The 23,081-nt window shown below is 34.2% G+C and overlaps 1 protein-coding gene across 1 annotated transcript in view; it reads left to right on the top strand.

The window, feature by feature from the left end:
• The first annotated feature begins 1,255 nt into the window (after positions 1 to 1,255).
• The window catches only part of LOC132559897 (ski oncogene-like), a 35,162-nt gene continuing 13,336 nt past the window's right edge, over positions 1,256 to 23,081 (top strand). Inside the window, exons 1-6 of the mRNA XM_060224527.1 lie at positions 1,256 to 2,209; positions 10,918 to 11,114; positions 13,033 to 13,122; positions 19,257 to 19,480; positions 19,722 to 19,921; positions 20,299 to 20,484. Coding sequence (XP_060080510.1) covers positions 1,304 to 2,209; positions 10,918 to 11,114; positions 13,033 to 13,122; positions 19,257 to 19,480; positions 19,722 to 19,921; positions 20,299 to 20,484 — 1,803 coding nt within the window. The 5' untranslated portion in view covers positions 1,256 to 1,303. The remainder of the gene's footprint in view (positions 2,210 to 10,917; positions 11,115 to 13,032; positions 13,123 to 19,256; positions 19,481 to 19,721; positions 19,922 to 20,298; positions 20,485 to 23,081) is intronic.

The following is a 23,081-nucleotide window of genomic DNA, read 5'->3' as shown; positions in this document are numbered from 1 at the left end:
TGTGACTCTTATCCGTGTGATTTAAAAACAGCAGGTTCAAAATACATTTGTATCTATAAAAAGAAGATAATATTATTCCTTGTTTAAATTGAATTAGTTTAAAATGTCATGACTCACTTTCCGTTGAAATTGTTTTCTTATGAATCTATAATCAAACTCCTTGCTTTCACACTAACATACATTTCATATTCTACGAAATGATAGAGATAAGCTTTGATCAGTGAAAAATAGCAGTTAGATAGGGACTTATCAGTGACCAGTCATTAATTATAACTTCATCTGTTCTTAATTTATCACCATGTAAATACATTCAACACGGAAATATTGCGCAATATAACAATTAAAAAAAGTTTCAATATGTCACGTTTTAAAATGTGTGACATATAACTAAGCCAAGTCAGAATGAATGACATTTCTGTGTGTTATTTTCAAACTTTATAGACCTACAGTGACATTATGCAGGTAAAGTCTATCGGTTATTTTCGTTTGTAAAACTCGGTGCAAAATATTTAAATGTTTTGTCGATGAATTGTTACTGATTCATTCCATCCAAGGCAGTAACATCTGATTTGTGGTTAAATCTGCGTTCCTTATATATATATTCTATTTGGCCAAGATCAGTCTTAGTTACTTAGACAGGGGAGGGAATCGCATTAGTTTGTACAGATGGAGTACTTTTATGAAACAAACTATAGTCGGCTCTCTTTATCAATAAGTGCGGTAGACGACATGACGTCACTTCAGGCTAGACGACTGAATGTTCATTTGCCTGCCGCCAGACACATCGACCAACGTGCCCTCCTGTTTTTTTTCCTTATCTGACCACCAAACTTACCCTGTAATCGCCTTAAATCCTCTTGTCCATTGAAATAAGTATTTTGTTAATTGAAAATGTTTTCAGCTTCTCAAAATAAAATGTTAATGACTTCCAATTTAAAATTTATTAAAGGAGACTTGTGCGAGGGAGGTGAAGGGAACGGCGACATTAATCAAAACATACGGCCATGCCGTATTCTCATACTTTCGTCCAGTTGTATCACAAAACGCCTTTGTGTCATTTGTCAAACTTCATAAACGTGATACGGAGTTTATATTAGGATGCCAGTAAGTCCGGCACGACAGCGTTAAAGCTTGATACTAAAATTAGGTCATAATACACTGCGTCAGCGCAGTTGTTGGAACAGCCAACTATTCGGTCGAGAGACATCGGTGCGCATAGACTACATGTGTGACAACAAGGAACGGAGAGAGAGAGAGAAACCTTGGAGGATTTTAATGCTGTGTGAACAGAAAATAAGCTTTGATGGAACATCTCGCTCATCAGGGTCTTAATCCCCATGTACAGCGGGTCTTGAAAAACTTTCAAACGACTGCGATGAGGAGTTTACAGGGACCAGGGCCGGGCGGCTTTCCGAGTCTGCTCTCGCCCTCCGACATGGCTGAGCTCGAAGAATACCGTAAAGCTCTAGTAAAGAAACTTCCCTCGGATAAGAGTGTGGATTTTGAATCTCTGAGGGTACCTCCTCCCCCTTTCCCTATTCAGCAGATGCCGGTATTTACACCCGTAGATACGCCGAGTAAAAGCGAGAAAATTGAAACGTTACTAGAGGAAGAGAGGATTGCCTGTTTTCTAGTAGGAGGAGAAAAGAGACTCTGTTTACCGCAAATTCTCAATACTGTATTACGAGAGTTCAGTTTACAACAGATCAACGCTGTTTGTGACGAATTACATATTTTTTGTTCAAGATGCAACCCTGAACAACTTCACATTCTGAAGGTGACGGGGATTTTGCCCCTAAACGCACCGAGTTGTGGACTTATAACTAAAACTGATGCTGAACGTCTTTGTAATGCTTTGCTTCATAGAACACCAGAAAAATTCAACGAGCCCCCTTCACCAGATAGCTTCAAAGTCTATCACGAGTGTTTTGGAAAGTGCAAAGGCATATTTAACCCGGAGTTGTATAATAATGCCGACGCTAAATGTATCCAGTGTGTGGATTGTTTGGGATCGTTCAGTACCCTGAAGTTTGTTTGTCATTCTCACAAAGCCCTGGAAAATAGAACTTGTCATTGGGGATTTGACTCTGCGAATTGGAGGTCCTATCTCCTCTTGGCTAAAGATCAAGATGGAAAGGATAAATTACAAGATGTTCTCGAAAGAATGAAAATCAAGTTTGATTCGGGGAACAAGTACAAGCGAAAACAGGTTAGTTGCTATAAATAACATTTCCGTTGGTCATGCTTTGTCTGTTTTATGTTCGCATTCCTTGTTGCTAAACATTACAACCATATTATGTTATCATTCAAACAATATTTACAATATTGTTGTACATTGTTGTTGTAGTACATTTAGAAACAGTTTTGTACATTGTACATTAGATGTATACCTGAATGCATATTTACATGTAGATATGTTTGTATTTTACATATGTATATATACCCTGTCCTCGAATTGAGAATTTTGGCAAGTACTTGAATATCGTGAATCTGTAATGCACACGGTGCCAAATTTATTTGCAAGCTGGCGAACCTGTTCAACTCTATAAATGGATTCGACCGCAAAGGTTGTTTACTCCAGCTCAGAACTGGTGACCCCCCCTCTTGAGCGGATTACTCTATGATCCCCGTTACGTAACGGGCTAGGCGACCCTGTTAACGACCGGAAAAGGACCGACCCATTGTTACCGAGGGGGTTACACTGGAATTAACTTTCACTAAACGATTAACAATTGACAACTAAATAATAATATCAATATGTCTAGAACATGTAGCTTAAATTTCTTTTTATTATTCATGTTTAAGTATAACACAAATATCCATGGGCCAGTCTAGTCTACATCTAGATTGACATTAGGCAATTAATGTCTCCATTTTGAAACCATACGAATATATTCCTCTTTTTAACAAGTATAAGACAGGAATACAATACAAGCATTTTTCATCAAAAAGCATGACAGCTATGACAACCTGGCAAATTATGAGTCGTATTGGTACAAGATTGTTTTGGTACTTTTAAGGATGTTTGGACTTATTGTTTAATTAGGTTTTTAATGTGTTTTGCCATTGATAAATCTTTCTCATTCCATTACTCATAAACTGTTCACTCAAAATGACACTCTAGCTGTGAAAACCATTTTGAAATTACCGAAACGACTTAGTAAGTACCAAAAGAACTGGGTACTGAAACAGCTTGGTACCAAAATGACTAAAATTTGAATGCAAATGATATATCTATTCTGTACATTTTGTTGAAAATATATATTGATGTATGGTAGATGTATTTTGCTTTATTTTGAAGTATGGTTGATTACCTTGTTAAGAAATCTTTCCTGATAATGAATCATGAACGTAATGTTGGTGGCAGCAGAGTATCATTCCTAAGAAATCAGTCATCAAAATTTACAAAAAATAATTTGTTTTGCTCAGAGTATTGCCAAATATACAACACTGGGAATGAATTGTTACTTAACATTGCAGTGTGCAGTCATGCATTATATTGTTTATGTAAAAGTTGTTTGTGCAATTGAATATCAATCCACCCATATCTTATTTCACAAGACAGCTCTGTATACAATAAGTTCATTGTAAATGTAACCAATAATATTGCATGTTTTCTGCTAAAGTGTAAGACATGTAAAATCAAACTGTACTCGCTGTTCCTAGAGTTCAGCTTCCTGTTAGTGTCATGTTATGTAAGAATTTTACAAAACAACAATCTGTTATCATAAACAAATATCTTCAAGTTTTGATGATTACAAAATGATAAGCTTTTCAAAACAACAGTTTAGAAAATATGTCTTTGTATAAGTGGGAAACTTGGTACATTTTTTTTCTAATGCACCTTTATCTATAGCTGCCTTTTCTGATTTTCTCAAAAATTTGATTGTGTAAACCTACTTTCTTTTGTCTGGGAAGTTTTTTGGAAAGTTTTGCAATGAAAATTGTTTTTAACAAGTTAAATTATGGACAAGTAGACACCAACTTTCAGGTTTAAAACTTTGATAAGAACTACATGACTGTTTTCCTTGCACATCAATTAAATCATGAATTTAGATTCTTAAAAAGTCATTGTTTATTGAACAACAATTACAAATCAAGATTTTCCAACTTGTAGTAATCACTCTTGCTAGTCTAGATGGAAGTGTGCCAGAGGTCTTACAGTGAGAAAGAAACTGTGCACCTGGGGAAAAACCCATGTGGTCGCCCAGGTGATGCCATACCTTTTCACCTCCATTCTGGGAATCGAACCCCGGATGTCTAGGTGAAAGACGAGTGCATTACCACTCTGAATTTAACATGTAGTACACACAGTTGTAAGGCTTGGTGCATTCATGTATCTATTGACTTTCAGAAAAATGTCTCGAACATGTTTCAGTTCAATGACTAGCTACCTACATATGAAGATATACAAGCATTTAAATAACTGATTGACCTTCACATTGGTTATGAAACAGAAGTTTGAGACACTTTATTAATAAAACAAGTTTACTTGTCTGGGTATTGTACTACATTTGCTGTCTGTCTATCGTTCCAGTCTACCAACAGTCATAACTGACTTGTGTGTATTCTTAAAAGCTTACCTGTTGTAGCCAAATAAGTGATGACAAGCAGGGCAAAGGGAGACTGATAATGTACTTAAAATTTTACAAGGTTTATTCATAATTTACGAAAGTAGATTTCTTCATACTTCTGGTATTTCAGAAATTGCAAAAGTTGGTATTAGTGAAAGAATGTCTGTATATTTTAAACTTTATCTGAGCTAAAGAATTGCATTAAAAACATTGAATGAAAATAGTTTTCACCAACTCTAGATTTTAACAATAAAGTTCAGGTTTTGCAAGAAATAAGGTCTTTATACATTGTGAATTGGTATTCAAAATAATTGTTTGAGGAAATTGAGAAATGTCACATCACTAGAAAATGTATTTTGAAAGTTTAAGCTTAGGTTGTTGTTGTAATATGATGACAAGTCCAGGAACCGGATTTCTAGATCAGAGATTATATATCATGTCAGGTAATTGATATACCAGGTAGTGTTGTTAGATTACCTAACACCTGGCCTCAGTCACCTGGGGTTTATGACATAACAATGATTAACGATTACATCACATGGAACTGATTGACCCTTGTATGGACCCCACATGTCTGCTTGCTGTCCCTAGGGGATTAACACTGACCTCTGTGTAGCTCTTATCAGTCTGGGTGGCTGACATTGTTAACCAGGATTTAGTCTGGGATCATTATACAGTTAATATTCACAGATCAACAGGAAGCTTAATAGGGAAATCTTAAGTAGATTGACCACATAAACACATAGTCATAAGTCTCTGAGTAGTATTGTTCTGAATGTAAGTGACGAGCCAATATGAATTATCACAATGAGATTATTGTATCCTGTCAATTGTTTACCCAACAATACTATACTATAGGACAAGTTGGACTGTAAATATTATGTAATTATGCTGCCTCATATAGCTAACATTATACTGAGAAAAGGAATTTCTCGTAAATTTCAAATACATACTTACAGCTATAGACTCCAAATTTGGATTATACAACCGTAACTTCAGTAAATTTACTTACAAGTTTAAAGAAGTCTGAATTTTTAATTGGTTTTAAGTGAAATAAACTTAATTGATAGATATTATAATTAGGTGAACACTAGTGTAAAGTTCTACTTCTAACTTTTATTGTAATCTTATTGGTGTATAGTTTTAATTTTGATGTTCTTTGAATAATAGACAGAAGAGTTTAATAAAATTTCATAGAGACGAAAATCTTTAATTAAGTCTTCATGTTCATTTTTTTAAAGTGTACCATATGAATTGATTGGAATCTTACAGTTTATGTGTAGTTTATCTAGTATGAGTTAGAATTATTTCCAGCAGTATTTTAGATTTTGAAACAGATTATTTTACATGGCATCAGTATTATATCAATGAACGGAATTTCAAATACTTATCTATGAAGTCTGTTGTACCATATTTTGATATTTAAGTTGAAAATTCAGTTAATGATTATGCTATGAAAAAAAAATTAAAACAGACTTGTCAGTCTTCATTTTTTTCTGAAGCTATGAACATTTTTTTTATTACTTTAAAAAGACACAGTCTTGCTTGTCAGCAGGACAATAATATAGTAAAAAGCTAGATATAACCGTGTGTACACTGACTTGGCACTGTGCCAAGGCTGAGCACACAATCTGCTAGTAAAACAGTGGAGAAGACATTTTTAGAAAGCTTTGTTAGCTTTTATATCACATATAAAATGATAAACCATGGCAAATCATTTGATATGAATTATATAAATCAACATGTTTCTTATTTTGTGTGAAAAATTATATAGAGTGTTCTTTAAGATAATGTGAATCATTAATTTGTTTGAATTTAATCAACATTTTGTATATTGAACTACATTTTTTTTAAGATCCAAACCTGCTGTTAAAAATAATTTCATAATGTTCCATGTTGTGTATGTGGGCCTTAGGGCTTCATTCTAAAGCTCCCAAGTTATATTTTGAGTATATTTAGTCTGATGTCTGCCACAAAGTCTGGATACAGTATTCTGCTGTCCTACTATTATAATACATTATATGTGTAATAAATGTACACTTTTTATAAGGGACCATGATAAAAATATATAGCAATACTAGAGTAGTCTTTTTATCACAGTGTTTTTTTATCATACAATGTTTTATTTATAAATTGTGCAGAACTTGGAAGGTGGCAAGGATTGTGATGTTGATTGAAAATGAAGGGAGAAAACAAAAGTGTTTTTTTGTTAAAATATTCCTAGCTCAAATCACTGCAGATCAGTTCTCCATTTCACTTACAGTAATCCTATTTCAATATGTACATCAATGAATGTTGTTATAACACATACAGTATGATGTACAGGTGTTACTATAAACAGGTATACGGTCCACATTGCACCTGCTAGTATGACAGGGCCTTGGGCATCAGGGTGAACGAAGGTCAAACGGCTAGTCTTACGTAATTATTGGCTATTACACCATGGTATTTGTCCTTTGACCTTTGTGAATGGTGTCTGTCACATACATCACCTCTGATAATTAAAAGGCATTTTATACCAATTATGTGAGACAAGGATATGAGTTATGTACTTTGCAGTCAGTACATCTTTAAGCATTAAGGTTCATAATGCTTTCTTATTTAAAGTTAGGGATCACTCTAGGTTTATATGGAGTAATAACCCTTTTCTTTTCTGGAATGATGGAAAATTTCAGATATGAAAAATCCTGTTTATGTAATGTCAGATAATGAAATCTTGTTATTTCAATGGTAAATATAGAAATCAGTTATCGTAAATCTAAATTTATAAATCAGTTATTGCAATGTTAAATATAGAAATTCAGTTATTGTAATGTTAGATATAGAAATCCAGTTTCTGTAATGTTAAATGTATGGAAACCCATGTAAAGTACCTTAATATCTGTTTATGTTAACTCTTCTGAATTTAAAATCATGTGACTTAAGATAATAGGACTTTGGAATAAGACATTCTAATGGGCCAATGGAAATTGTGAATCTAAATTCACACTTTGATTGGACATTAATAATTGCAATATCTAATTCACACTATGACACATTTAACTGTTACAGTATAAAATCATTAAATGATTATCTAGTCTAGTTCCTGGAAAATGTTTATTTCAAAACCCTCCGAAAAAAATTCTCTTGAGAAGATATTACACTTCAAATTTTGTTTTTTAAAAAAGATTTTGGCAATGATCCTGTGAAATCCAACTTTGTGCCAGTTAATATATTGATATCATACATTTAAAATTCTTTATCATATTAGTATTTGACCTCATTCGTTTGAATGGTAAATTGTTTAATCCAAGAATAAAGACAGACTTTGTATGTTTTTGATGAAATGGTATGTACATGTACTTCATGTGTTCAGTGATCTGCTTACCTTTCTGATGTGGATTTAATGCATTTAAATGTTAATTTTAATTCCAGTGACATTTTAAACAACTCATGCCAAGAAGTTTAATGATGTAACTGACACAGTTTAGATACCAACAAATTTATGCTCATAGTCAGTGTTTAGTTTGCGAAAGAAATTTCTGATAACTTAAGAAAATAAATATGCCAATCCATATCTATATAAAACCTGTAGAATTAACAAGAAATACTCTGAAATTATCCAGAAATAAGCATTCTTTGCTTTGAACCAGAGGAAACTCTTGATGTGATAATCCTATGGGCTTAGGTGTGTTCCTGCTAAGATTTGAAATGGGCGGATAAAAAATAGTTTTTTGAAAAAAAAGTAAAAAATTATCTTGTATGATTGTAAGAAAACTCAGTATAAGGACTTTAATAAGGAGTAGCAGAGTAAGACTGACTGTTCTTTGTTAAATATTAACCTGTGTCTGTTGTATGATGTAATAAGAGATTGGATTATTGGAATAGGGATGGGGAAGATGTTTACAGAGGAGAAGGGGAGTGGGGCAATAGAATTTCTGACTCCAAGTTAGAATTAGGGAGGTTGATGTTTTAACAGAACAAAGATAAATTTGATGTAGGTTTTGATAGCATAGGTAGTGGGATGATGATAGACTTAAGACTGTGCAATCATCATTATAACCTCAACTTATTGTTCAATTGATAAGTACTATGCATTAGCTTATATTAGTCTTCTGTAGTCAGTGTCGGTGATCAAGGTGATATTGACATAGTGCCAGCATGACCAGACCTCTCTGACTGACCTCTGTATATAGCTTGTGTTATTGACCACAGAATTTGCTTAGACTGGCTGACTGCAAGCTTTTAATGTATTGTAGCACTACATGATGGGGGGATAACAGCCACTGGAGACATCAGAAACTAGACGGCCTATATCACTATGTGGCGCTATATTTTTGTGTTTATAATCTTAAGTTATTAAATCTACCTTTTTTCTAACTTGGTCTGTTGTTTACTTTTCAAACATAAATTTAATAGAACCAAATTTGGGTCTAATTCTTTCAACAAAATTATCAATCTAGACTCATTTGTTCAAACATATTTTGTAATGTTATGCAAGAGAAGCTGATTTTTATGTGGGAGAGTGATAGTAAACTGTAAAATGAGGATAAGTTTGTTGTAGTAGCCAATGTCAAGCAATAGACACGCTTTTTGTAATAAAAAATTAAGATAGGCTTGATTCATGTGTACCAGTACACTTATATGTATGACTCTGAAAGTTTAACTCTATGCTAGTTTGGTATCTATTTATAAAATCACACATAGAACTGTAATGCATGATATTCTGGATTTACATTTCGCCGAGGTAATCAGAAAAGCTAATTTCCTCCATTTTTAGGTATGATATCCTTAACAATTGTTATTCAAATGAATAAGGTTTAAATAGGTAAAGTTCAAGGTAAGAAGGTCAGCAGCTGTGTTGATTCATGATAATTGTAATTGTAAGTCATCCTATTAGTTCAAGCTGCATATTATTGATTTCATCAATATTTAAGTTCAAGAGATATTGTACTTGGTTTTCCTATACATTTGATTCGGATGGACAACAAATCGTTATAATTAATATTTCATGAAGAGAGCTGTGCAGTGTTGTTGACAGAGACATACAATGTTGTTGACAGAGACCCCACGATCTGTATAGGTGATCTCTGGAGGTCTGGATAGTACACAATGACAGGTGTATTTATAAAATAAGATAAAATGAAATGAAATAATGTACAATGAAATGAAAGAAAATGAACTTTTAAAGCTTTGTTACATAGGATGATTATATATAGTCCAACTTGCCCACAGATAACACAGAGAAGGAAGTGGTCTACACAGATTGCCTTAAATAGAGGTTTAATTACTAAGAATTGCAATACACAGGGAACTAACAAAAGTGACCTTTATAGACAGGTGGCCTTAAATAGAGGTTAAATTACTATGAATTGCAATACACAGGGAACTAACAAAAGTGACCTTTATAGACAGGTGGCCTTAAATAGAGTTTTAATTACTAAGAATTGCAATACACAGGGAACTAAAAAGTGACCTTAATAGACAGGTGGCCTTTGTATAGAGGTTAAATTACTATGAATTGCAATACACAGGGAACTAAAAAAAAGTGACCTTAATAGACAGGTGGCCTTTGTATAGAGGTTAAATTATTGTGAATCGCAATACACAGGGAACTAAAAAAAAAGTGACCTTTATAGACAGGTGGCCTTTGTATAAAGGTTAAATTACTATGAATGGCATTACATAGGCACCCAAAGGAACAGACTTTATAGACAGGTGGCTCTAAGACAGATTTTACTATAGTGTATCCCCTTATCATAGAGGTCTAATACATGATTTATGGTACCCACACCGATCATATCACTTTATGGTATATTGCCTATATATTTTTTTGCTAATTGATATAGGGTGTGCTTGATGTTACTTGTGTTGATGTGATAATTGTTAAATGTCACCTTACCTTGCAATTAATTGTTGTCACAAAAATAAAAATGCGGGTTACACTCGTTATTTCTTCTTCAAAGTTAGGGAGAGAGGTTATTTCCCAGTACTATGAAACGACACTGGTTCTCATACAACCAGGCATGAGGAGGCTTATTACTAAATACGTTCAATTTGATATTGGAAACGTTAACTAAGTTACAAAAAAATGAAACTATTAGAATTCAAGGTGCCATTGTTTCGGCAAATGTCAATGCTGATTCAAGTTCACATTTGATATTTAGTTGTGACGGACTTGGGTTTACCATATATCTTTGAAATGTTTATTATGTTGATTAGATTTCCATTTAAGATAGAAAACAAAATATGTTTATACATTTATCAGTTATTTGAAGAAAATACTTTGAAACAAACATTTGACATGCAATTTTCATATCGTCAATAGTTCTTCAATTTATGTGCATTGTGTTTTGCTTGACAGACGAGTGAGAGTGAAACATCGGATCTAAAGAGAGCGAAAAGTGAGGATAGTGCTAGTTCTTCAAGCAGTGGATCATGGGCAGATTCTGTGTCAGGGATGCGTGGACTGTCTGCCTTCCGACCGTGGTCACCAAGCATGCTCATAGCGCTCAAGGATGGGAAACTTCTTCCTGCAGCGCCAGCCATCATGAGAGAAGGGTAAGTATCCTAAAGTGGCAAGCCTGGTGCAGTTATGCCGGTCATAATTCTATAAGGATGAGATTTCATTATGAAATGGGAACTGTATTTTTTCCTGCCATACACCCAGGATGTAGGGGCTTATTTCAAGACATTGAAATACCAATTTTTTTACCATTCTCGAGATTAGCATTTGTTATCAGTGAGATTATCATGTAAGGGATTATCACGGCTTAAATACAGTTTTATAAAATGTTTTGAATTGTTAAAATTTTCTTTATGTAAAGAAAAGTGATAGGTTTTATGTAATTATAAGTAAGGTGGTTGCAGGAATTTCCTATATTTCAATGTAATTCTTTATAAATACATACAGTAAAATTCACTTGTGTGGAACACGCTTGAATTAAATACATTGGATAAGTCAAATTTTTCATTTGGTCTTGTCAACTTTGACTTATCCATGTTTTACTGTATGTATGTATATATATATCCTGAAGGAATAAGAAATGCAGGGTAATATGATTTGCACCAATTATTTTAATGTGCTGCCCAAAATTGTGAAAAACTGACAGATGTCTCTTTGCACTAAAATCTTTGCCAATCTTGAAATGCTTCAGATGACAAGTTTGTAGATACATCTTGTCTTATACTTGGTAGTCTGTCGTGTACACATCACTGTCTGTTATTAGTCAATTAAAATTTCTTGCAATCATCGTTCAACTGGAGGTTCAAAGATTTGAGACAAGTATTGCTAATGTAAGGTTTAAGGTGATAAAAGGTTGCTAAGTAGTTCATTGTGAATATGTCCACCATCTTACCCATCTTGTCCAATGTCGGAGAGAAAAACTGAATAACTCTGAAGGATACATCAGCAAGTATTGATGCAACGTATAGACAGAGCTCTTTCTCTTTCCTACTTGTGTAATCGTCATGTGACTATCACTGAAAACGCTTTTGATTCAAAAGGCCATGGTAATCACCATATCTGTCTGCAAAATCTGATTTTCTTGACTTTGGTTTGCAAGATCGTCGACCAAATATGCTGGTTTGTGAATGTTGCGCATGTCGTATTGCTTGGTTGACGGTACATGGTCCCAGACATTTTCTAATGAGGTAATGGATGTGAGTCTTCCTTGCATACAAGTTCTGGTTTTCTCTCTTTGTAATCAGTCGATGTCATGGGGAACACTTTCAATGCTTGCATTCTAATGAGAAGAATAGGTTTTGGGGTGACTCTGTTATGGTCTTGGAAGGAACATCTCATGGAATTGTGGAAGCTGAGAATTTAGATGGCATAAGATTTCATGAGTCTTTGGCTTAGTTGCAGTTCCATTTGTGCAACAGCATTAACTTTCCAGCATGTTAAAGTACAGCCCCATGTAGACAGAATTTGTCAAGACTCTCTTGCAAATCATGATGCAAATCCTTACACAAATCATAACGTTAACCAACTCAACTGGCTTTAGTGCAGTCCAGATATGTCCCTAATCAAACATCTGTGGGATGAACTGAACAGGAAGGAAAGGGGATGTTAAAATGCCCCTGCTAAACTGGACAACCAAAGAAAGGACTGCCTTTTTGGGCGAGCATAATAATTTCCTAGTGATGAGGATAAATGCACTAATGAACTATGTACAGAAGAATCCAGGCTGTGAAAGATGTCTGTCAGTTTCACCTTGTGATATTGTGGAGTACCGTCAAATATGCTTCAGTTACTCATGAATTATGTCAAAATGTAACAATAGTTTGAAGATTAAAGATATTTTTATATACTTATGAATCAATAATTGAAAATGTGTTTGAATCAATAATGTTAACTCTCCCCAGTTTTTTTTAACCCTGCATTTCTTTTCCCTTCTTTGTGAAAAAGATCAGTAAAACACAATATTTGTTGTGTAGAAATTATTTTTCATTTATCTATATTTTTTTATTTGTTCAGGCTTAGTGGAATTCCTCCGCCATATCTACATACAGGGCCACCAGTTCTGCTTCATCCGGAGAGAGTTATTCCCCTTTCAGAATCATCTAGGTGAGTTATCTAATCCTTACAGACATAAAATGTCTTTCCATGATATGTCATGAAAAATAAGTTACTTGTCCACAGCCAGTCCTTAACACATCTGTATGCTGTTAGAGTTACTTTAAGCCCATAGACACTATATACTGAAAACTTTGATAGTAAAGCCAAAATGCATGTTCTATGTTTTGTTTTGGGTTTGTAATGCTGTAGGGATAATCTAAAGTGTTTTCTGCAAGGTCTAAATCATTCCGCGCCCAGTGTTTCCTTGTATACGGTAATGGTTTCAGGCATCATGCCTGCATGAATTTGAGTGACCTTGGGTGTAGGCTTACTTGTCAAAATTAGATATGTCAAAAGACTGCTGAAAAATTAAACGTTTGCATGACCTGGTAGCGTGCAGTGTTTAAAACAAGCTTACCTTAACTCTACATACAAGGAACGAGTTAATAACTAAGGTTTGATAGCAAGACTAGTTGTAATTGCCAACTCGACCAGAAACTGAAAAGATTTTCTCTCCCTGACCTCATTTTGTGGAAGACTATTCTGTATTAGTGAGACATGGTTACACGCAATTTATAATGGTTCTTACCTGTTGTAAACCAAATATTCAACCTAAGTATGATAGGGTGATAAAATTTCCTCCAGTGTATCTAACGTTAGACCTAATATACAACAGATATTACTACTGTAAGCCCACCTACAGAAGCAAAGCATACTTGTAATGCATACCAGAGTTGTTGTGCTTCTTACAAAAACATAGCTGCAACTGACAGCAAGATAATACAGGATCCCTTAATTAAAAATCTATATCTTGTTTGCAACCAGACATACTGGTATTTGTCTCTAGATGTACTTTTCCATGAGTCATTTCAGAAAATGATGTCTTAATCTTACAATTTCTTCAAAAAACCTTCATAATACAGCAGGTTTGAGAATGATTTCAGAATGTTTGGATTTCTGAAAAATCCTGCAACATGTTATAGGTTTGAGAATAATTTCAAAATGTTTGGATTTTCTGAAAAATCCTGCAACATGTTATAGGTTTGAGAATAATTTCAAAATGTTTGGATTTTCTGAAAAATCCTGCAACATGTTATAGGTTTGAGAATGATTTCAGAATGTTTGGATTTCCTGAAAAATCCTGCAACATGTTATAGGTTTGAGAATGATTTCAGAATGTTTGGATTTCCTGAAAAATCCTGCAACATGTTATAGGTTTGAGAATAATTTCAAAATGTTTGGATTTTCTGAAAAATCCTGCAACATGTTATAGGTTTGAGAATGATTTCAGAATGTTTGGATTTCCTGAAAAATCCTGCAACATGTTATAGGTTTGAGAATGATTTCAGAATGTTTGGATTTCTGAAAAATCCTGCAACATGTTATAGGTTTGAGAATGATTTCAGAATGTTTGGATTTCTGAAAAATCCTGCAACATGTTATAGGTTTGAGAATAATTTCAAAATGTTTGGATTTTCTGAAAAATCCAGCAACATGTTATAGGTTTGAGAATGATTTCAGAATGTTTGGATTTCCTGAAAAATCCTGCAACATGTTATAGGTTTGAGAATGATTTCAGAATGTTTGGATTTCTGAAAAATCCTGCAACATGTTATAGGTTTGAGAATAATTTCAAAATGTTTGGATTTTCTGAAAAATCCTGCAACATGTTATAGGTTTGAGAATAATTTCAGAATGTTTGGATTTCCTGAAAAATCCTGCAACATGTTATAGGTTTGAGAATAATTTCAGAATGTTTGGATTTCCTGAAAAATCCTGCAACATGTTATAGGTTTGAGAATGATTTCAGAATGTTTGGATTTTCTGAAAAATCCTGCAACATGTAACAGGTTTAAGAATAATTGCAGAATATTTGGATCTTTAAAAAAAACAAACCTTTCAACATGTATTCTTAATGTTAGGATTTCCTAAAAAATGGTGTAAAATGTATAAAGTAATAGGTGAACGGCTAAAATGAATTTTCAATGGCAGTATACAATGATGTATTACAAAGTCTGACTACAACAGCCTGGGTAGGGAACATGTGGAGATTAATCACATTCAGACTGGATGTATAGTCCTGTAGACAAGATATACTGGGCGATATACCTGTAAGTGTCATGATTAGAGAATGTTGACCTGGCTGTATGGTGTTCAACAGATTACAATCAGGACAAGGTCAGAAAATTAACTGTGTCCTGTGTCTTGCATTGTTAGATTGACAATATACAGACCATATACCCTACCCTATCAAGACACTGTGTTAATTGTTTCCTTATAATGGTTCTCTATACACTCCATATACAATAAACTTTGTTTAAATTTTAATAAGGAATTCTTTTTATTAAATTTCTATATTTAAAGGTTGATAATATTCGACCATTCAATACCGGCAAAGATCTTAAGCAGTAGATTTGCCTACTGCCTAACATAACTTGTGAAACTAAATCAAGAAATGAAAGTTTCATCTGTCCCAGTAGCTTTATTGCCACAGAAATATCCTAAGAATCGGGATTTAAATTGACTAGAAGCCAGAGGTTTTCTATACATAGGATCTCCTACTGGTTTAACATAAAATCTTTTGTCATTGTGACACCTGTCCCATCTGTCTTGATCATAGACTCACCATGTCAATTTAAACAAAAAAAAAATTCGGTCATACCTTGATGGTTACAGTACATTATGAAAACATACCGTTATGTTTGAAAAATGTACCGTTGAAATGTTTAATGTTTAGTGATTGCAGCTTGAAGTATGTTAGAACATTCACCTTGAGATAACGATAAAATTGCAAGGTGTAAACACCTGTACAAGATTAGTATTGTTTTAAAAAAAATCTTATTATTAAATAATGATTCATTTTTCATACAACCTTCTGTTAATTTGAAAAATGGTAATTACTCCGTGGTATGGCATCCTTATTAAATTAAATGGTGATAGAATTATATTGGACTGGATATGCAATAAGTTGTATTTTTTTAATCTATGTACTTTTATTGGCCTGTGAAAAAAGTGTCTAAACCTTGGATTTTGACCGGAGTTAGTATATACTTTTCTCTAAGTACTGTTAGCTGTGATATAAATACGTTATGATTTGAAGCTTATTCATCAGCTATCTTTAATATTGACATATATGATCATACGATGTCTGTTAATGTATACATATCAGTAACTCTTATCAATTATAATATATGCCTAGAGTATTAACTAGTATTAGAGCAAAGAGATAGTTTTGATGAAGGGAATGAACTGTAGGGTTATGTTTTCAAAAAATTTCAGACGGTAATTGGTAGATATAATGGAAATCAACCCAAACACTGATGACCCTTTCTTAGACGAAACCTAGTGAGAAACAAAACAACGCAGTGTCAACATATACACTAAAACATTTTTATCTTTAAAATTTTTTTTTTAGAATTTTGATGATAAAGGTCAACTATAAATAACTGAGATTAGTTCATGTTTCAGGGTTTAAAGGTCAAAGACAAAATCACTGTTATTAGATTGGTACCAGTTTGGATGGTACTAGGATCATAAATATTTATCAGACAACTTCTTGTAATTAGCTTGTTTATAAATATATCAATCAGCTATTGTTGTAACCCAGAACATCTAAGATACAGGAGTCGAAGGATTTATTCCTGATTGGCGAAAACAGGAATATATTGATACATTGTTCTGTACTAACATAGATATATCACTTTGCTACAATGAAAATACAATGGAATTTTTTCTAAAATCATGGTTAAGAATAAGCATTAAGTAAAGTGTTGAGAAGAAATAACCTTTTCGTATGCTACAGTTCCATTCGTGTTGAATAAAAAGTTTCTTTACTAATGAGTTTGTGTAATCGAGTTTTCCTAATGGGATGGAGCTGGAGCGTTCAGCTTTGGGTGTTTAATTCATGCTACTTAATAGAGTATATAGGTCACTGTCCTTTCTATTCTCTGTTCAGATTTTATCAGTTTAGAGACAGGCGGTGAAAAAAAACACAGGATACAGGTGTTACAATATATACACAGACATATTCAGTCAGCTTAAGTCGCATTCTTATTGCTGTGTACAAGATACAAGTGTACAAGAAATTGGGTTTAGAAGCACGTACATGTGAAAAGGAATTAAAACCACAATAGATACAACGGTACATCTATTGGTGTAAATATCAGAAGACAAGAAAACCAGGAACACTAGTAACAATTAGGCAAATGTATTGATAAAAAAATATTCTACTGCTAACTCAAAAATGGATCAAACTATGGTAAAAATTACATTTAAAGAGCCTAAAAAATGTATCAAACTGCTGTTCAAAATTACATTTAGAGAGTCTGAAAAATGTATCCAACTGTGGTACAAAATTACATTTAGAGAGCCTAAAAAATGGATCAAACTGTTGTACAAAAGGATGATATATCTTGTATTGGTTATCATTAATGATTAAAGAAAATATTTGACTAGGACATAAAATCTAAATTTGTAATTTTCTTAAACAACAGAAATAACACTGAAAATCCACGCCTGGCCATATTCTTACACATTTCTTTTTAAGCTAACCAGACTACTTTTGGAGTGAGGACGGCTGTCAGTCCCTTTTCAATGTCCCATTAACCCTTACAAACTGCCGGTCTTTGTGGTTAACCTTTTGTGGTAATGTCACCAAAAAATGTCCTTGTTGAGATTGTGGTGTCACCTGGAACATAAATGGAGGGAAAAGACCTTATTTTCATAGGCAAAACATACATTTCTTAACCTTAGTTTGTGAGCTGTATACACATATATACCTTGTATGTTCTATACCCATTTCAGTATTCTGCACAATCTGCTTTATATGTACCATAATCAGTAACCTCAAACCTCTCCCCCTCCCCCCCCCCCCCTACCCCCCAACCCCCACCCCCCTCCCTGGTTACCTGTGGTGATTGCCATTCGTCCAGCTTTGTGGGTTGTAAGCTTTAACATTTTCAACTTCTTCTTGAAAACCTATGAAATGATTTCAGTGAAATTTTGTAGAAATTGTAAATTATGAGTCCCCACTCCCCAGGGGCATGGGATGGTGGGAGTGGGCAACTTGATTGAAACTGCAAAATCTTCTCCTTAACAGGTACTCTTAATGGATGGTAAGGCCTTCAAATACTTTACTAAAATTGTAAATTTCATGACTTTGTGCTCTCACATTTCCCCCGGGGGAGTGGGTAAAATTTACCATAGTTTATATTGGAAAAATGCAATTTTGAGCATAATTTGTTTTATTTTTAATTAGAAATAGTTAAAACTTAATTAAACATTTTAGTACAAAATGACAGTTTGATGATACACACATATTGATCCTGGCTGGCCTCCAGCAGCTGGCTGGCAAGGCCAAAAGTAGTGAAATTGTCTTAAATTCACAGATCTTCTCATCATCCAAATATGATAGAATCTTTTAACTACTGTTCATAGCTTGAAGAGTTTCTTAAGGAAAATAATTTTTTTGGGTGCAATTTCTTTTAATACAATGGATTTAGAAGCATGTACAATGTAGTTCAATTTATCTGGCTTTATTACGAGACTTTTTCTGCGACTTTTTATGAGAACAATGACAGCATTGTAACTCAGGTGACCGTTAAAGCCCTTGGGTCTGTCGTACAGGTTATATAGCCAAACAATAAAACCACAATATATATAGGGAATATTTATGAAGGAAAACAACCTATTTTGTTTCATGTGTTGTATGAAATGGTATAAAATATTGATGGAGGAGCAGAGTTTACTGTTGTAGAGGACAGTAAAGTATGGAGGAAAGATGATATATTTATGATTAGGAGAGGTGGGGAAACCACACATTAAGATATGTATCTTTGTTTTTATAAAACTTGGTCAGAAATATAATGATGACCGGAATCTAGAAACAGTTAATTACACAAGTTTATTATTCTTGCTGGGACTGGAAGTTGGAATTAGCTTCTAAACATCATGGGCTAGCACTAAATTCACTTAAGCTTGGTGTAGATAGCAAGCAAGTTTTCCTGTTAGTGTTAAATCTTCTACCATGTCAAGAAGTGTTAGTTTCAGTCAAACTTGGTCGGCCTAGACGGGAAGCACTTGAGTAATTGATGTAATTCAATGATAAATTTATGTTTCAGAAATAAATTTTTTAATTGTTTTAGATATGAAAGAGGATTTGCACCAAACGTATCTCTGGCCCCAGCCTCACAGCAAAAGCTTGATCTTGATGATGTTTCCGAAGATGAAGACACTCCAATTCCGGATAGGAAGCCAACGCCTGAAAAGGCAACAACAGTCACATGCCATAATATGGAGAAGTCGTCTTCTGAGTATCGAGAATGGGAAGTGCTTAGTGAATCGGAGGATTCTTCTCAACTATCAGATGGTTAGCATTCAGAAACTCTTAGTCCTATTTAGTCCATATAAAATAAAGAGAAAATCTGCCTCTTTTTACCAGCAGTACTTTCCATATCTCAGATGCATTCACTTTTTGTCTTGCATATCATAAATTTTGATAATATGAAACAATTAAATATAGCAAGAAAGATGGTTAGCAGATTTATTTAAAACAGTTTTATACTAATGAGTTCTGTTATGGCAAATTAAATTAATTTTCATGATTTCAGAAGAAAATCGGTCAACACTTTCCCCGAAGTCAGCGAAGGTTGTAGAAGTAGAGTTGGAAATGGTCCAGAGGGCTCTTAGTGGAAAAGTTGGAAGTTCTCAGGAAGAACAAGAGGATTTCTTGAAGGAATTCTCTAATTTACAGAGAAAGCGTGAAGAGCAACTGAACAGATGTATCCAATCAAAAAAGTCTCTCAAGCAGGTAACAATTGCTTTCGCAGGTGCACAGTAATTATAACCTGATATGCACATTGCATTTTAAAGTTGCTCTTGATAACACTGTTTACAGAGAAGTTTCTACAGGCTGTGTTAAGATTGTAAACTTCCGACATGCATTAAAATAACTTTCCCTGAATAAAGGGGTGGAATGTGTTGTACTGTCAAGTGTGTTATGTTGAATAATCGGCGGTTTCTGAAAAGCAAATTTTGTGCCAAATTCAAGCATGAGTTTTAGTAAATCTACTTAAGTTTTAGTAAATCTACTGCTTTAATGGTTAAAACTTAGATAAATTTGTTATTGTCTGTATGAATCAAGGTATTTGTTGTCAAACTGACAATGTTACAAATATATCTTTACAGGAGTTATCCGCCCTTAAGACGTCAACAAGGGAAAAGTTGCAGCGACTAGCTGATCAGAACGAGAAGCTAGAGAAAGACATGGAGAAGATGAGGATAGAGTCAGAATGTCGTCTAGAGGAAGCACAAGATGACAAGGAGAGGCTACTGAAGGAAATCAAACGCTTGCAAGGTCATGACAATATTGAGGTAAGGTCAAAATGTAGATATAGGAAATTCACTTCTAATGAATGTTAAAAAGTAACAGTAAACAAAGGTCATGACTAAGCTGTGTAGTTGCATTTGAGATACTCTAGTGAGTATATGGAAGAAATCTGTAGATATGATAAAATTGGGAAGGTTTAAACCAGTCTGTTGATTAGTACGGGGACAACATACATTGAAAAATGAGGAACCGTAGAATTCCACATTTCCCAAAAAACTAGGTTTTCTGCTTCAAGTTTTCTGGGTTTTTTTCACCAGAAGGTCATCAATTTCTTTTTCATCTGACAACAGGTTGTGTTGGAGTCTTGCATGGTTAGATTTCTGAAGGTTTCTCTTATCAATTTATCTCACCACTGACAGTGCATCTGGAGAAGAAGATGCACTTGTGTGGTCTGTAATATAGGTATATATTTGTATTTTGTGACAAAATTGTGTGCAAAGATTGATGATGTCATGAGTTTTGGTGACATGATCACAGAAAATGATGATTTTAATTTGGTGACATGGGCAAAGAAAGTGATGATGTACAATTGTGGGGACACTGCATGTTCTTTCCCATGGGAACAGATGGAGATGATGTCATTGACTTTATTGATGGTAGAAAGAAATAGAGTTGGTAATGGGTTCCGAGGCCCCTCCGTCTGGATACTTGAAATATGCAGAGTGATTGAAGGAAGAGCGTATATCAAAAGAGTGCTAGTCAGTCACAACAGGCGAACAGGCTTGGTTCATCAATTTATTGTGGACTTGTTTTGCCACAACTTGGGCTGTCCTAAAGAATCTGTAGAAGTTACCTGTCTACTTGTGTTAGTTACCTGTGTACTTGTGTTAGTTACCTGTCTACTTGTGTTAGTTACCTGTGTACTTGTGTTAGTTACCTGTCTACTTGTGAAGTTACCTGTGTACTTGTGTAAGTTACCTGTCCTCTTGTCTTAGTTATGCTATTTCTGTACAGTCCAACTCTAAATTTTGAATATCTGACCAACTCCAGTAGCTGTAGGTATCTGAATATCAAATATACCGGAGGTTTTGGCATGACCATGTTTCTGGTATGTCTGTGTATAAGGTATATTAAAGAACATGTTCAGTGTTGTGCTGGTTTGTAGGGTATGATGGCAATGACTAAGCATTAGGTATAGACATTCAGACCTCTTGTGTCTACTTACACTTCTTCTCAAAAAACATATCTTAATGTTTCTGTCAAAACTGGTTATTCAAACAATAAGTTTAAAATTTAATGAAAAATAATCGAAGTCAAATAAATTGTATAGATAAAGTGACATCTGTCTCCCAGGTAGAAGGATGGTGGAAGGGTGGGAGGGTTATTATCATATCAAGGAAACAGTTCACAACATGGTGCACTTGAATTTTATATAGATGTTCGACAAGAAACTTGTAGTGAAAATGAGGCTGCATCCTGATTTTGTTGTTTACTTGATTTGATATTCAAGGATTTATATTCTCAGTATCACGACTAACAGGGTTTTGAGAGATGTAGTTTGATAGATACAATAGGGAAGTTTTGTGTTTGATATAATTCTCTTATTGAGAAGTATTATATGTATGCAATATGAAGCTGGACGTGTTAGATAATCGTAAGTTTGCTTGTTGGTGCCTTTGTTTACCTTGTACTTATTTGGAAATGTGAGAGTACTTAATTGGATAGACCAAGATTTACATGGTGGATGTCTTCGATAAAGCTGAAGATGTTTACCATAATCCGCAACACCATGTCTTATTCTCCTTGGACTTTTTCCGGAGTCCCCATGTCAATTTTCCTTTTATTTATATTTAGCCATAGTTTTATCAATTTTTGTATTTGAATGAATATTCTTTTACTAATGCTATTGTCTTTGTTTTTTTTCCCAATATGTTATGCTTTTATATTAGAAATTGTGAGAAAAAGTTGTCTTCCTTGATGATAAATTATGCTGGAATAAGGTTACAGCATACAGCTTTAGCAGCACAATGCATAACTCATCCCATTAGGTAGATAGGAATGGATTTAATGTGTATCATGTTGTTCTGTAACCCTCAAGGGTCAAAAGTTCAGAGGGTTTGTTTGTGGTTGTAAGAGGTCAGACAGCTTTGTTACATAACCCTGTCTGTTATGATGAATTACCTGGACAAGGTGATGGGAGAGCTAGAGACAAGATGTCACATATGAACTGAAGGTCATGTTCCATCTACAGTGGGACACCAGGACATACTGTGGTTGTCAGACTGGATCATGGTGATCGTGCTTAATAAATATCTATGGTATTCATGGTTACGCTTGAGTGAACATACGTAGGTATTATGATTAGGACAGAAGAGTGACTTTGTTAGAACATGCCTACCTGAGCAGATAGTTTCTGTCGATGAGGACACATATGTTTCAAAACTTGGCTTAATGTTGTTAGATGACATTGATACTTCTGCGAGACCTATTGGGGATCTGCTAGATCAGTTTTACCATACGCACACCTACGCACATCTACATAAAATTTATTTCATCTTTAGCCTCTATCCCATTCTCCTGATCTGAAACAAGTCATGTAAAATTTATAGTTATATGCTAGTATCACAGGACCGTGTTCCAC

This window comes from Ylistrum balloti, unplaced genomic scaffold (genome assembly GCF_031769215.1).
Source record: "Ylistrum balloti isolate Yb309-2 unplaced genomic scaffold, AGI_CSIRO_Ybal_v1 Utg370992, whole genome shotgun sequence".
In the NCBI taxonomy this organism is placed as follows: domain Eukaryota; kingdom Metazoa; phylum Mollusca; class Bivalvia; order Pectinida; family Pectinidae; genus Ylistrum; species Ylistrum balloti.
This window is presented reverse-complemented; position numbering and strand designations above follow the sequence as displayed.